Here is a 16,353-nt window from a genome sequence, read left to right on the forward strand (position 1 = left end):
CTTAGGGGGGCGTTTGGTTGAGGGGTGTCCTCGATAACTGTGGAGAGCTGTAGTCAGACATTGCAAGAGTTAGATACGGTGGTACTCTTACTCCATAGAAATCACTCTTTTCCGTTTAAAGATTGAGAACCTCGACCCCCGAGGCATTCAGCTGTCAGCTCTCTTCATGAGTGGTGTGGACATGGCCCTGTTTGCAAACGACGCGTGTGGCCAGCCAGTGCCCTGGGAACACTGCTGTCCTTGGATGTATTTTGATGGGAAGCTCTTCCAGTCCAAACTCCTCAAAGCAAGCCGGGAAAAGACCCCACTCATCGACCTCTGTGATGGTCAGGTCAGTTGCAGGGAAGAGGGTGGGCGGGCCAGGGAGGAGCGGGTGGCGACTTCCGGCTGGAATGAAATAACGTGCTCACTGGCTAATCTGTCATCTTTCCGACCGAATTTGTAATGAGCATGTGAGACAGCACTCTGATGTAGGTTAGGCTCAGCCCATTGTGTAACCAGGTGTCAGTTAAGTGCCCACATGAGCCGTGCTCAGGATAGACACTTGCTTCTCATTCACAGTAATTATATTCTGTAACTATGCCTTGAACACTGAATTAGCAAATAGTGAACCTTTGCTCTTAGGGGAAGTACAGGCTTAGGTTCCTGTGAGCCTCCCGTCACAACATCTTCATCAACCAGTCAGCACATAACCTTCCTTTATGTGTTTCTGTTTAAAGACTTCTTAATGCATAGATATAGTGTTAATTCACTCATATTGCACTTACGGCCCGCAGCTCTGTAACTCAGCCTAAGCAAAGCTCGTTTAACTAGCCACGTATGTTTTCTCCATGAGATACCTTACAGCCCAGTATTTGGGAACACAAGCCAGAACTCAACACTGTGCTTGGGGACATTTCACACAAGTCATTCACAAAAACATGGAAACCCCAACACTAGGGACACAGTGAACAGGACACCTGTTTACAGTATGAAAGCTGAAACACGAAGGCCACGCTGTGCCTCCTGCAACCTCAGGTGGCAACTCAAACTTTATCCCGCTCAGTGCATGTCTTCAAATGACTATGAAAATGCCATGAGTGTTGATTTTGGAGGTTATAAATAAATTTTAGCAAGTAGGTGATTCTGCAAATGTGAAACTCCTGCATGATGAAGACTGGCTGTAATTTTAAAACCTTAATTTAAAAATAAAGTGAAGTAGGTTATCAGGTTATCTTGTCCCATTGCATAAAAGATGCTCACATGTGCTTCAAGCTTTTAAATCTTAGACTATAAAACACACATTTTCCCACATGCTGCTTAAGTCAAGCTCAGTCTGAAGACAGACTTACAGAGTAAATGGATTTTTAATTTCTCTGATTAAAGATGGGTTGTTGGTGTATATATTATGTATGTGTTTATTAACAGAAGACACTCTGGTTGAACGTTTCTGATGTTACTTCACGGTGGAGTTGGACACACACAAGCTGTATTGTCCACATTGTGCAGGTCGCCCCACAGACGGGTCAGCAGGGCTCTTGTCCCGTCCTGTCTCAGAGAGCCCCAGGCTTCCCTTAAGCAGCATTGATCACTCTGTGCTTCAGTTCCTTCTCTATAAAATACAGTAAATTTCTGACCTAAAATTAAATTGATAGGAAAGTAAATTTTAAAGATGTGAACTAGACATCATCTTCCCTGTGGTCCACGGTTGGAAGGAAGACTGAAGTGACCTGTCTGGATTTAGACATGGATTCTGAGAACCAAGTTCATTTTTAGTTAATAACTTTCATAGTAAATAGTTCTCACCTGAAGATATACTGAGAAAGTAGGAATTTAAATTCTTTTTGATTTACAAGATTAAGATTATGAGATGGAGAGGCACCTGTTAATTTTTGTTTGCACGTTTGCATGCTGTAAACAAGTGTTGCTGAGCAGTTTGACTGTTTTATCTGCGGGAGAACAAACAGGCCTGGCACAGTGATCTGTGTGTCATACTTATTTCTTGTTCATTCCAATTCAGTGGAGACCTAGTGAGTCAAGTTGTCACATGCCAGTCCTTGCCTTGCAGGCCGAGCAAGCTGCCAAGGTAGAGAAGATGCGGCAGAGCATCCTGGAAGGGCTGAACTTCTCCCGGCAGAGCCACCCGCTCCCCTTCCCACCGCCGGCGGCGCTGCCTTTCTACCCTGCCTCCGTGTACCCGCGTCACTTCGGGCCCATCCCTCCAGCTCAGGGCCGAGGGCGGGGCTTTGCAGGTGAGCGTGCCCCCCACTGCGTGTCGGGACGCGCCGGTGTGGGGAGGCAGGCGTGTGACCAGCAGGCAGGCCTTCTTGGCGGGCCATGTCTTGCCGTGTTGAGACCAGGTAATTGATTGTCACGCTTAGTTCCGAAGTTTGCACCGACAGCTCTTATGTGAGAAGGGAGCAAACTTGATCCTAGAAGAGATTATGGGAAAGGGAGAGGAAGCTGCAAAAGTTGTTGCAGAAACAGGATTTTAAAATTGGTCAGTATAGCTGAAATCCTGCTCGCGTTTGCGATTTGAGATCCTCTCCTGTGTGCAGCCTGCCGAGCTCTCCTGCTCTAAGGCCTCCCCCCAGGCCTGTGGCAGAGCCCCTGGCAATAGTATCTGGTCTCAGGAGGCTCCTCCAAGAGCGGGCAGGGTGACGTTTCAGTATCGCTGGTGACAGCAGGGGCTGGGAGTCCCCTCCCCGGCGACTGGCGGTGTAAGACCAGCGGTGGAGGGACACGGGGGTTGCTCTTCCCACAAGCCCACTGGTGGCTCTCCCTGAACCCGGCTCCTCACGGCTTCTCCCGTCTCTCCCCGCTCGGGTCCCACAGGAGTCTGTGGCTTTGGAGGCCCCTATGGGGACACTGTAGCGACAGGCGCTTACCGTGCCTTCCGTGTGGCGACGGCGGCAGGACACTGCGGAGCCTTCTCAGGCAGTGACAGCAGCAGGACTAGCAAGTCGCAGGGCGGTAATTATGCCACACCTCCTCCTGGGGCTTCTGTCCGCCAGCAGCTTCCCCGCCTCCCGCCTCCTCTCCCCGGCTGTCATCACCCCAGCGCCACGTCCCTTCTGCTAGGTCTCCTCCTGGCTCTGCCTGCCCCCAGGCCTTCCCAGCAGCTTCGCCGTGGCCCGCCCCTGCCTCCCGGCGGGGGCCGTCGCGTGTCCGCACACAGCCCCTCTTCTCTGCCCCCGGCCCCCTGACCACTGCCTCCTGCGACAGAGCAGGCCGCCCAGGGGCGCTCAGTGTCGTCCCTTTCCTTCCGTATTCTCTAACAAGCCCCTGGCAGGTAAAGGGGATGATGCTGGTGTGGAAGATTCTAAGACCAACGCAGAGTTCCTGGCATAGAAAAGTTTATCACAGCTTTAAAGACGTATCCAACATCAGATGTATACGTAGTCTATTTTAAATTTCCATTGCTTCTCTTCTCATTTGTACTAGGCTTGCGAGGGAGCAAAAAGAAGTCCTAACGTTTAGTTTTGAAATAATGTCTTGTGATTTTGCTGTACTTGAAGCCCGTGACTTGTGGCTTTGTCATTAAATCCATGTGTGGGGCCTGCAAATCTCAACCTGGTCATCAAGTCTGAATGACAGGGTTATTCAGGTACATTTTTGGAAGAACTTTTAGCATAGGCACGCCTCTCTTTCTTGACCAGGAATATTTTTCCAGCTCAGCTACTTGGGTACTTACAGAAGCCACTGAGAGACGTGTTTTGTAGCAGTCAGACTGGCAGATGAGTGAGCTGCAGGAGCCGTTCCTCCTCTCCTCCTGGACTCGCTCGCCCCCGTCCCGCCTGCCCCAGCTCTCCCGGCTGCCCGGGGCGCTCTCCCGTCTGTTCCTGCGCCTGTGCAGCGCGCAGGAACGTGTGCCCTCTGCTTCACAGTCAACTTCAGCTTCTTGCAACCCTTGCCTGGAAACTCATGCTGGCCTGTAGTTGGGATAAAATACTGCGGTGGGGGGGGGCAGTGGTCGGGGAGTCAGGACTGTGGACATTGTGGGGTCAGAGTGGGTTTTTTAGTCTGAAATGACAAGAGGAACCTCCAGATTGTATCTGGAACTCAGATCTGCGCTGTCCAGTATAGTAGCCACTGGCCACACGTGGCTCTGGAGCACTTGAACCTGTGGCTCATCCGAGCTGAGCTGACTTAATACAGAAAAAAGAGTGCAAACTGTCTCATTCATAGTTTTTGCATTTATTACATTGTTGAAATTAGTATTATTTTGGATATACTGGGTTAAATAAAATACATATTATTAATGCTTATTTCACATGTTTCTTTGTACTTTTTTAATGTGGCTACTAGGAAACATAAGGCTTGTTGTAGATTTTGTTGGACAGCGCTGTCTGGCTGTTAATCACCACGGCTAACATCAAGATGATAGAAAGTTTATTATCCATTCCATCTGCCAGAAAATAAGATGCTTGAGGTTCTGTTCTATTTTGTTTTTATCAGAAGTTTTGAGAAATTTTTCTTAGGGAAGTCAGAAGACCTTATGCAGGGTACCAGCAATTAATAGAAGTTAGTGAGCACAGTGGATATTTGTGACCCTGCCTAAGGAAATTTTCATTTCATAACACAATAAGAAGTAACAGGCTAGACTGACTGATTCATTTCTGCAGTGTTTGGTTGAGGTAGTAAGCTTGGAAATAATTACCCGAAGAGAAAAACATTCTGAGTTTGCAGGTTTCCATGCTGGTGCCATAAGCACCCAATACTTCGGCTGTATTTCCACCTAAAAGCCACACTCATTTTGCGGTTGTAACCTGTTTTAGTTCTCGTGGGTTCTTTGAATAGTCAACACCTCTTACTTTCAGCTGTATTTTTAAGAACAGCTTAAAGCCATTAAAATCCAATCGTGTGTACGTAGACAGTTTACATAACAAACAAGAAGTCTCCACAAAGCAAGAGAAAGGGGCTTCAGAGGAAATAATAGAAACCACATTTGAAAAGAAATAGCTTGCTTATTTCTGTTTGCTATTCTTAATTCTGTGATTGTAAAGATTTTTTTTCTTCATCTATTTTTGTGCAGGGATCCAACCTATACCTTCTCAGGGAGGGAAGCTAGAAATAGCTGGCACCGTGGTCGGCCACTGGGCTGGGAGCAGACGGGGCCGGGGGGGCCGGGGGCCTTTCCCCCTGCAGGTAGTTTCTGTCGGAGGACCAGCAAGAGGGTAAGTTTGAACAGTGAAAGCATATTTGTATTTTTTTAAGAAAAAAAAAAAAAAGGCCTTTCTTGTTATTTTAATCATGAGTTTACTAGGAACATTTTTATGTCATTAAATACATTCCTCTTTAACACTATTCTTAGTAGTTTACAGGGTTCCATTACATACAGCGTTATGTGATTATTTAAGCCATTATTAAAGAATTATCCACAAATGATTCAATTAACCATTTTTTTAATGTTTAAAAAAAGGAACATTTTTGAAGTGTATTATTTTTCAAATTGAACCCACTAGATATAGGGACCCCCCCCCCCAAAAAAAAAGACTGATTACTTGAAATCAATCTTTGGTATGACCATGATTTAATAAAGTCTGCCTTCTATAGCACAGATTAGACACCTTTAAATCCATCTGATATTATTTTAAATGTTGTTTGTAACAAATTCAAGTCTGTCTGCTTTTGTCCTCTTTTACGTGTTTAGGCGCCCAAGAGGGGTTATTTCCACGCCAGTGATCAGAACATTTGGAAGAGGTGGAAGGTACTACGGCAGAGGCTATAAAAACCAGGGTGCGATTCAGGTAATGACACGATGTAGCGTGAGTGCCAGCTCACTCCCAAGTGCTGGTCTGCCCAGGCCGGTGTTCCGGGGCCAGTGTCCAGACAGGAGGGCTGTCGGGCTGAGCGCCCAGCACAGTGGTGGCACGTGGTGTTTACCAAATTTACGCTCCCTCCGACCCAGATCGCTAGAGCGTTGCTTGTGGTGACGAGAGCTCGATCTCACGTCCACGTGCTGTGTGTAGGACGTTAGCTGAGAATGTTCCAGGAACTCTTCCTGCTGTTTGTATTATAAAGCATGATTTAGGTAAATTGCATGTAGGATTGAAAAAGAAAATTTACATACAGGGGCAGTGCATCTTTTTCTCCTCCTCCTGGTCCATCTTGACTAGGTCTTCCCTGAAAGGATCAGCCCATGAGAAAATAAAGTCACGTGCCTGTCTTCATGAAATAGCCAGAGATTTCTTCTGCTTTGGATGTTCCATTTTAGGACCTGGATCTTGGTGAACTTCTTGAGAACGAGCTTTTAAAAATACCGATCAGTCCTAACACCGTATTGTGTTGTCTCACTTGAGTTATGATATTTAATCAAAGTGCAAACAGTTTCTTCCCCCATACTATCCATGTAAACATTAAAAGTACACTCTTGTGACTCATTTATTAATAATCTGTATTTGAAAGGTTAATTGGCCAAGAGGAAATAAAATTTCTGCCTTTACCAGGTGATCTTAGCATCTTGGTAGCCTTTTTTTTTTTTTTTTTTTTTTTTGATGAAATACCTCAAACGAGTCAAGCGCAGAGGCAGTCCCGTCCCTGAGAGCGGGCCCAGGAACCAGCATCCAGCAAGGAGGAGGTACTCCGCTCATTCTGGCTCCCCTTGGGGCCCCACCCTGACCTTCCTCAGCCTTCACAAAGACATCCTTGTGAGCCATTGACACTCTCAGTCCCTTGGCAGGTTTACAAGAGGGAGGAGAACTCCTGTTCTTACTGGTTCTCCAGCCCAGAGCTCGTTCTGTAAAAGTGTCCCAGGTTGTGCGTTATGGTCATCCCTGGTGGGTGCAGGGGCCTTTCTTGAGCTGGTGGTGGGGAATATGTGTCCCCACATTGCTTAAGCACTTTTATTTTAATATAAAACCTAGATACCCCAAACCACACACACACAAAATGTGTAGCTTAATGAGTTAAAAGGAAGAAAGCCATGTAGCCATCACCCATGTGATGGTTTATATCTTCTCAGCCGTACCAAGAGCCCCTCGTGGGCCAGATCTCAATACCAACCTCCTGTCTTCCAGTTGCACAGAAATAACCACCACCCTGGAATTTTACACTCATCTCTGTTATTTCTCCCTTGTCTCTTTCTGGTTTTATCTCTCATGTGTGCATTCCTAGACAGCGTGGTTGAGTTTTGTTCATTTTCTTTTTCTTTGCTATGTCTTCTGAGTCTCTCTGCAGGTTTCCCTCCCTCCCTTCATTTACCTTCGCTTTATCTAGTGAAGGACAACCCAGGCTGTTTCACCTGCAGACTTCTGGCTTTTGCCAGGCGCACACTCATGGCGCTCTTCACCGTGTGGCTCTGACCTTGTCTCTCTTGCACCGTGTGGTGGCTGGATCTGGATGCTGCTTGGACTCGGGTTTGTCCCTGAGACAGGATGTAGTGGAGCTGTGTGCTTTCGTATCTGCTTCCCTATTTTTACATGTTAGGACCTGCTGATGCCTCAGTGAGGAGATCCATTCATTTACTGTGGATTGCAAAGTAAAGATACTCTCATTCCATCGTTTCTTTTTCTTTATTTATTGGAGTGCTTTATAAAAAGTTTCTTCCTATCGCTTTTGGTGCCCAAATATCACAACCCTTACAGGAAAGCGAGGTCAGCACATGGCTTTGTAGCTCCCCTTGCCCGTCCTTGGCCACTGGGCCCTGTACTGTGACCTCTGATCTTCAGTAGCTTCCTGTCCGGAGCATCACCCAGTCCAGCAGACCTGTGACAGCCGTTTTTTCTAGTTTCTTGGTTTCTTTAGTGGGAAACGGCGTTTCAGGACCAGAGTAGGGGCACTGATACACTCTGGCTTCCACGGGGTCAGTCACTATTCCTAGTGTTCTGTGTACATGGACACACAGAGTCCTTTTTCGTTATACACACAACCTATATGCTTTTTATTGCATTTTTTAAAGAAACAATTCTCATGAATTCACACTGATGTTTCCAATTCAAACTGAGGACTCTAAGGCTTCCCTTTAGCCTCTTCTCTGTTAATTGTATACGTCCTTTCTTCCATGCCAAATCACCACTTCATTTTTCCTATGAACAGAGCTAGAGGGGCAAAATGTGCATGTGCTCACTCACATGTACTTGGCACACACAGACACACGCATGCAGTCTGCCGCCTTTTCCTCCCCTAATTAAATACCGTAGGAGTTTATATAGACTCCTCCAATTGAAATTTAGGACTTCAAGACTTGAACTTGACTTTTATGTTTATATCAGTATGTCCGTTCTTCCATCCTTCGAACCTTGGTTCCCAAGAACCCAGATGATGGTCCAATCGGAACGTCCCCTAACTCATCATTTACTTCCTCTCACATTGCGTACACAGTCCGCTAGGAATAGCTAATACTACTGCCATCAGCACAATCACGGGGAACAGTTAAAAGAAAATGTTGGCATATGTCCCCCATCTTTCCCCCAACATTGTCACATTTAAAAAAAATAGCTCTGCTTTTATTGTTGGCGTTGTCCGAGGTACACGCTCAGCCATATTTGTCCCGGGCCTGTGGATGACTGCCCCGTGGCCCACCAGCCTGGAGTCTGCTGGTCCATTTTGTCCCTCTGAGGCTCCTTCTTTAATGGGTTCCTCAGGGAGGACTTAGGGAAACAGCATTCAATTTGAAAACAATTTATTTTCCTAGTAATTGCAAATGTCAGTTCACATCTCCTTCTCAAGTAACGTACACGTGTTATGCGATTTCTTCTGTCATAAAGCTTTGCCGTCAAAGAATGATAATAATTGAATTGTCTTTCCCTTTGAAGTCATTTGCTGTTTGGGCCTAAATGCCTAAACTGTGTGTGTGTTTCCATCAAAGTTCAGTGACGTGCCCAGCTGCTGGTCATTCTTGGTCAACATACTTGGTATATGATGCCTTCTTTCCAAATGCAATTTCAAGTCTTGTTTTACATCGGAAATTTTCTTGAGTCACTGGTTTTTCATTTCAGCTCTTTTTCTTTGCTCTATTTTCGTCTCTGGTGCGGCTGTTGTGCTAGTCCTTCTGGTTCAGTCCCTCCGTGTTTGTATACTCTTCATTCCTTTTTGTCTCTTCCCTTCTTTTTTGAGCTGTAACTCATATACTGTGCAGTTCGCCTGTTCAAAGTGTGCAGTCAAGTCTGTTCTCAAGGCCATACAGCAGTCACCACTTCTTCTAGAACATTCATTACCCCCAGAGAAACTCCTTACTCTCATGAGCAGCCACACACCCCACCCCCCTAGTCCCTGACGGATCTGCTTTCTGTCTGGATTTGTCCTCTGTACATTTCATGTAAATGCACGTGTTGTGACATATACTAGGTTGTCATTCTTTCTTATTGCTGAGTGATGCTCCGCTGGATGGATACACCACATTTTCTTTATTTGTTCATCAGCTGATGGACATTTAGATTGTTTCAATTTTTTTGGCTATCGTGAATACTGCTGCTGTGAACATACATGTCCAAGTCTGGTTTTCCCCCCAGCTTTATCGAGATACAATTGACATATAACATTACGTTAGTTTTATGTGTATAGCATAATGATTCAATATTTGCATTTATTGTGAAATGATCACCACAGTAAGTCTAATTCACATCCATCGCCACACATAGTTACAATTTTTTTTCTTGTGATGAGAACCTTTTTTTCTAAGTTTTTTTTTTTTAATTTTTGAGGGGCAGGTAATTACATTTACTTATTTATGTATTTATTTTTGGAAGAGGTACTGGGGATTGAACCCAGGACTTTATGCATGCTAAGCGTGTGCTCTACCGTTTGAGCTATACCCTCCCCCCAAGAACTTTTAAGATACACTCTCTTAGCAACTCTCAAATATACAATAGAGTACTGTTAACTATAGTCATTGTGGACAAGTTTTGTGACACATTTTCAGTTCTCCTGGGTATATAGGTAGGAGTGAATTTCTGGCTCAAATGGTAATTCTGTGTTTAAGCATTTGAACCACCAAACTTTTCCGTGGTGGCTGCACCATTTTCCATTTTGACCAGCAATGTGTAGGGTTCCAATTCTCCACATCCTTGTCTACGCGTGTTATATTGAGTTTATCCCTCCTAGGGGCTGTGAAGTGGTATCTCATTGTGGTTTTGATTTGCATTTCCCTTTTTTTTTTGTCTCTTTCTGATTTAAAAAATTTTTTCCTTTTACCTTCTTCAAGTTTTATGATGTTTATTTGGTGTTGTATTTCTTCTAGTTTAGTGTTCATTTTGGGAATTATTTTTTTATGTTTCTTTTAAATTCTTCCCTAAGTTTTCCACCTCACTTTCTAGCTTTCCCTGGTGTAATCTGTGCTGCTCTTCCTCATCCTGTCCTGTCACAGCCTGTTTTGAGATCAGAGCAAGCAGTCTTGGTCTTCTGTGGACATGCCTTTCAGACATATTTCATTGTCCTTAGGGACATTGTTCCATCCTTTATTTTCTTATAATGGCATAATGTGTAGTTTCACCTTAGTACTTTCTGGTACTTGTTTTTAAGTGAATGAGTGTCCTGGCACGTTAAGAAAGACAGGTGACAAAGGGCTGCTTGTTTCCTGAGCATTTCTGACCTTCCGGCCTCTGTTGTTGCCATCCTGGTGGGACCAGTTCTGAGGGGATGTGTCAGCGGGGCCGAGGAGGCCGTGCTGCCCTGTGCTGGTGGTGCATCTGGTGATGGGGGCTCCTCCTGGCGGCCCAGGCTTGTGGGAGGAGGTGGCTGTAGAGAGAGGGAATGTCTGTCTCCAAACAGGTACAGGCTGGCTTTCCTTCGTAGTCTTCCTGCATCCTTCACGCACACCCCTCATATTGCTACCTAGGGAGTGACTATCCCGAGGTTCCAGGATGAACAGGCCGCCGCACACGTTGCCTGCAGCAGGCGCCCACGGGGGAACCACTGCGTGACCAGTGCAGCGCTGCTGCAGGTGTGTGTTTAGTAAGTGGCCCTTCCCCTGAGGGAGCGAGGGCTTTAAGGTTGGGAAGCATGGACTTGAAATCTTCATGATTGCTTTTTCTCCCCTTCTTGGCCCTGCTATATTTTTGTATTAATTATTTTGTTCAGGGTTCCAAGAGGATGATAGTAGTATTGACTTCCCGAAAAGATGAGTGTTTCTGAACTGTAGGAGTAAAAACCAAAATGAGAAGATACTGTGGGACATTGAGCCTGGATGAGGAACACGAACCCCTGGGGTTACAAGAGAGTGCATCTAAAGCGAGGGGGATGGGTACCTCCAGCCCCACTCTGGGTGTGACTATAGGGTGGACAGGGGATAGAACAGGATGCAGAGAGAGTGTAGATGATAGAATGCACACAGACTGCGGGGGTAGAGGGTACAGCTCTCCCGCGGACAGCGCCTGCCCTCTGCGCAGTCAGAAATCCACGTACAGCTTTGCAGTCAGCCCTTCTCCGTGTCTGCAGTTCCGCATCCGCAGATTCAACCAACTGAGGATCCTGTAATTCTATAGTACGTATTTATTGAAAAAAGCCCCCAGAATAGTGGACTTGTGCAGCTCAAATCCGTGTTGTTCAAGGGTCAAATGTATAGAGCGTGTGTAGCGTATGTAAGAGGACGCGCAGAGCAGAGGGTACGTGCAGCAGGGGCGCGGCCTCGCCCCCGCTGCGTTCTGTTCTTGAATCTGCAGCGAGTGTCATCAGGCCCCAGCTGGTGTCCCCTCTCTCCCGCTGTTAAATCAAAAGCTGCCTTACCGCTTGCCTGTCTTTCCTTTCGAACAGGGCAAGCCTCCTTATGCTGCTTCAGCAGAAGAAGTGGCCAAAGAACTGAAGTCAAGATCCGGGGAATCGAAGTCCTCCGCCGTGTCTTCAGACGGGTCCCTGGCTGAAAACGGAGCGGTGGCTGAGGAGAAGCCGGCTCCCCAGATGAACGGGAGCGCGGGCGACGCCAGGGCCCCCAGCCACTCGGAAAGTGCCTTGAACAATGACTCTAAGACGTGCAATACAAATCCTCACTTAAATGCACTAAGTACAGACAGTGCTTGCCGCAGGGCCGATGCTCTGGAGGCGGCTGTCTTAAAGAAAGAAGAGTAAACTTATTTTTTATAGAGGGTGAAGGATGCTGGAAGGGTAAGGATTTAGGAATATCTGGAGAGAAAGAGAGCCTACAGTTATGTACATTTTTTCCTTTCCGTAAGTGAAAAATGAGGACTTTGGAAATTCGGATCCCTCTTTGATATCAGAGATTTAAACAACACATTTTTAGTTTTAACCAGTTGTAGTCAAAATGCTACAATAAAACAAAGAAAGAAAGAAAATGAAGAGCATTTGACTCCCACACTTAAAATGAAGTACACACAAAGTTTAAACTGGTTATGACAAAAGCCTACAGTTGTGTTTCTTGAACTATAAAGAAAACAAATTTTGGCAGTCTTTAAGTATATATAGCTTAAAATATCATTTTTAGCATTTGGCACCATATGTATGCCATTATCTTTGATTTTGCATTACTGTTCACAAGAAAGCTTTGTCTAAGGCTTTGATTTTATGATTATGAAAGAAATAAGGCACAACCACAGTTTTTCTTTCTTACTTAAATTTCATCACTGTTGATGTGGTTCTTTTTTTGTGTTTAAAAAAAAAGTGCAACTATCAAAACTAAAAAAAATTAGAGTATTATTGCCGTTCTGCTGATTTTAAATATACAGTACATCATACATACTTTACAAGCAAGTTAAATGGAGATAAAGTTGAAATCATAGAAGATGCAAATGACCTTTCAAAATCAACACAATGTGTTCTGAAACTTTTCGTGACTTAATACCATGCATCTGTGATCAATGAACTATGTGGTTTTGAATCGGACGTAGACCATTAGTGCTACTACTTGAGCTAAACTTCTGCATGGTTCATAATTTTTAAAGTGTGTAGTTAATATTATGCATGTTATTGTCCTTTCTTCCATTCTTACCAGTATGTGCCCATTTGCAAAACAAAAATGCTAATAATCAGTAATAGTCCTATAAAAGATGTTAACTCTGTTTAGTCATTGACTGATCTTGCTCTAACCTTAAAATTTTGTGATTATTGACCTCTGTTGCATTTATTCTAAAACCCCCCCAAATTATCTAGCTGTTTCGAATATCAACATTACCCTGGTGTATTCACTGCTGTATGCATTATTGTTCTTTGTTGCTGTTTTATGCCTTCATATTAGCAAAATATGAAATTCTGTGAAAAACAAAAAAAAATCCCTTTGATCTTTAAAAAAAAAACAAAAAAAAAAACAACCCCCCCTTCTGTAGCAGGAAACAAATTGCTTGTTCTTGAGAACTTTCCCATCAAGAATTTAGTAGAAGCAGGTATACTTATATCATTTTGATGTTTTTGTTAATGTTTCCAAACAATGTACTTTGAAATCAGAATCACTTCTTATTCGTTTTCATATAATTCTCCTGATGCTCTTCATCACACATTAGTGATCAGAAATGAGATGTAATTCCCCAATCCCTGCCCGCAAGACCTGAGTAGGATCTTACTGTAAGTTGAAGGGAGTTTTGCCCTAACTCATGGATTGTGCAAGAATGAACTGCTGTTGGGTTTGACTGATTGTAGATGGGTTGTGGTGTGGTGTATCTGAAGGCTATTGAATGCAACTTACAATGCTTAATAAAAATCTTTATTCTTTTAGTATAAAGATGGTGTGGCTTTTACATTCCTTGTAAAAACATACATTTTACCGAGATTTAATTCAAATTGAAACAGCTATTTTGGTCAAATAACCAAAATTTAGAAATGTTTTGCCCCTTGCAAGTAATTCCAGGTTCCAGCTCTAAAGGAACATACATGGCTAATATGCAAGTTATGCTGATACTGATGTCTGAGTTTCATAGTTAAAAAAAAGACATTCTCTGATAGAGCAGTCTTAGAAATAGAAACTTAATTTTAAAAAAAGCCCAAGAATGAAATACACTTGATCTTGACAAAACATAACTTTTATTTTTTAAAATCAGATCTATACTGTATTCAGATTGGTTTAGTTTTCACCTAATGTCCTTTTTTGTTCTAGGATTACCCCATTACATTTAGTTGTCACGGCTCCTTAGGCTCCCCATTGTGACAGTTGCTCAGGCTTTCGTTGTATTTGGTGACCTTGTGACAGTCTTGAGTGCTGGTCACATGTTTTTTTGACTGCCCCTCAATTGTGATGCCCGATTTTTTTTTTTTTTATTCATGAGTAGACTCGGGTTAGGCTACGTAAAATGAGCACGCCTTATCACCACTGATGGCGGCCTTGATCATACGGCTGTGTGTTGGCCAGGTCTCTTCTCTGTAAAGTTCCAGCCCCTTCCTCCGAAGTCACCATACGCAGCCCACACTCAGGAAGTGGGCTGTCATGCTTGAGTATCTATCCCTAGTAAATTACTTAGAATTCTCGTGTATGGCAGTTTCGTCTCTTCTCCCCCATTTCCCCATGTTTTTACGTCGTTGAGTTCTGAGTGCTTAGCACAGGACAGGGGTGAACGCTCAGTACTTACTACATTTTATTGGTTCTTGTTTTGTAAGCCTCCACTGTAAATCTCTCGTGTTCTAATAACAACTTCAGTAATGATACTAAAATAGGACATGCTTTTTTAGAAGCGCTATTCTAGATGTTTTAGCTCATTTAATGCTCACCGCAATGCTATCTGGATGACACTAGTTCACCACCGAAGATTTTTAACTTATCGGAGGCCACACATCGGAGGCTAGCGAGCGGGGGAGACAGCATCTGAGTTCGTGCCGTGGAGCCCACACTCGGAGCCCTGGCGGCGCCCTTTGGTCCGTTGGTCCCCTTGCCTGGCTCGCCCAGCTCCTCGGGAACCGCGTCTTCGGTCGGAGCGGAGGGTGGGGCTGTGTGCTGGCCGCCACGGGGTGGGCGGGATGGGGGAGAGGGCCAGAAGACGCAGCAGCACCGAGGAAAGGTCTGCGGGCCGCCGCTCCGGCCGCCTACTCGGAACCCGGGAGCGGAGAGGGAGGGCCGCCGCGAGGGCCCCGCCCTCCCCGCTTCCTGGTAGGAGGCGGACGCGCCCGGGATGCGCGCTTCCGGCCTTGCGTGGAGCAGGGCGGGGCCTTGCGGAGGGCGTGGGCGGGGCCTTGCGTAGGGCGTGGGCGGGGCGGGGCCGAGCGCAGGGCCGCCCCACTCCCTCCCTGCGCGGACGGTGCGCGCGCGCCCTTTCCCTCCCACCCGCGAGGCCCGCGAGGCCCGCGCGGCTCTGCGCCACTGCTACCGGGGCCAGGCCCTGAGGCGGCCGCGGGAGGTCGGCGGAGGCCGGTTCGGGGTTCACACCGATGGCGCCCGCAGCCGAATTCCGCGCTGCAGAACTCAGACCAGATCCTCAGGGACGACGAGGGCCGGGCAGGGCGGGCCGGGGCTTCCCCAAACGGTCAGCGCTCAAGTTCAAGGTTCCTGGAGCCCGACCGCAGAAAACCCCCGCCTGCTCTGGGCTGCGCTCCGGCACCGCACGACCCTCTAACCTGGAGCTCTGCGCCCCTGAGGGACCGGCCACGGTCCCCAGTGCCCAGGACTCAGGCGCTGTCCGGAGCCAGTATGTTCCACGCAAGCCCTGAGAGTTCTTCTGGTTCTGGCAGCTGTGCCGACTCCAAGGGCGGTTAGCCCTCTGCTCCTACAGGCTGTGGCTCCGAATTTGGAGGAAATAAGGAACCTCACCCATACCTCTCCTGACACTTGTTGGCCCCACCGTTCCTCAGGGACGTGGGTTTGAGCTCCTGTACGTTCATATCATGTTCTGGGCCACAGTACCAAGGGCCCCCGTTGCCCCCAGCCCTTGCTTGCCCTCGTTGTGGGAGGCATTGGGAGCAGGGTGGGTTTCTAGTTTACAGAAATCACAGTTCCAGTGAAGACTCGCCATACGGCTCACCTGGTTTGTGCCGGGAGCGCGTTTAATCCAGCGTCCACTTGCAAACTCCTGTTAGGGTTCTTCCGTGAGATAGTCTGCGGGGAGGGCTGTGTGCTCAGTGCCACCAGCTTCTAACCTCAGGTGCCAGCAGTGCCTCCCCACCAAGACAACCGCAACCCTCTCCCCTTCTACCCTGCCATTTCTCTGCTCTCTCTCGGGCAGGTCCACCCTCTTAGAGAAGAGCCTGGTGTTTTAGAGAGGGAAGAGGGACGGAGGCACAGGCCTGGGCAGGAAGCAAAGGGAGGCCCAGGGCACCAGGCTTGCTTGGGGACACGCTGGCCATCCCTCCCGCAGCACTAGGATCTCAGGGGACGGCCTCGGTGGCATCCTGAGATAGCAAGGTGCCAGCAGCCTTGCGTGGTGCGCTGAGGTTCTGGACCAAATTCTGACCTCGGCCTGGCCCCTAGGACAACTCACACACTCTCCCGGGCTGTCGGCTTCTTTTCTTTTTCTTTTTAAAGAATAGCTTCTACTGATTTTTTTGTTTGTTTGTTTCAAAAGTAAT

General features: G+C 46.5%; 1 protein-coding gene across 3 annotated transcripts in view; it reads left to right on the plus strand.

The window, feature by feature from the left end:
• FAM120A (family with sequence similarity 120A) overlaps nucleotides 1-13,585 on the plus strand; it is a 97,928-nt gene extending 84,343 nt beyond the window's left edge. The window contains exons 13-19 of one of the 3 annotated variants that reach the window (XM_032477425.1): nucleotides 122-331; nucleotides 2,048-2,231; nucleotides 2,815-2,952; nucleotides 5,015-5,156; nucleotides 5,633-5,729; nucleotides 10,757-10,872; nucleotides 11,671-11,807. In XM_032477425.1, the coding sequence (XP_032333316.1) occupies nucleotides 122-331; nucleotides 2,048-2,231; nucleotides 2,815-2,952; nucleotides 5,015-5,156; nucleotides 5,633-5,729; nucleotides 10,757-10,872; nucleotide 11,671 (888 nt within the window). In that variant the 3' untranslated portion in view covers nucleotides 11,672-11,807. Of the gene's footprint in view, nucleotides 1-121; nucleotides 332-2,047; nucleotides 2,232-2,814; nucleotides 2,953-5,014; nucleotides 5,157-5,632; nucleotides 5,730-10,756; nucleotides 10,873-11,670 lie in introns of all 3 variants that reach the window. The other 2 variants (XM_032477422.1, XM_032477424.1) reach the window with 2 other exon arrangements.
• Nucleotides 13,586-16,353: the final 2,768 nt, after the last annotated feature.

This window comes from Camelus ferus, chromosome 4, assembly GCF_009834535.1.
Source record: "Camelus ferus isolate YT-003-E chromosome 4, BCGSAC_Cfer_1.0, whole genome shotgun sequence".
Classification (NCBI taxonomy): Eukaryota; Metazoa; Chordata; class Mammalia; order Artiodactyla; family Camelidae; genus Camelus; species Camelus ferus.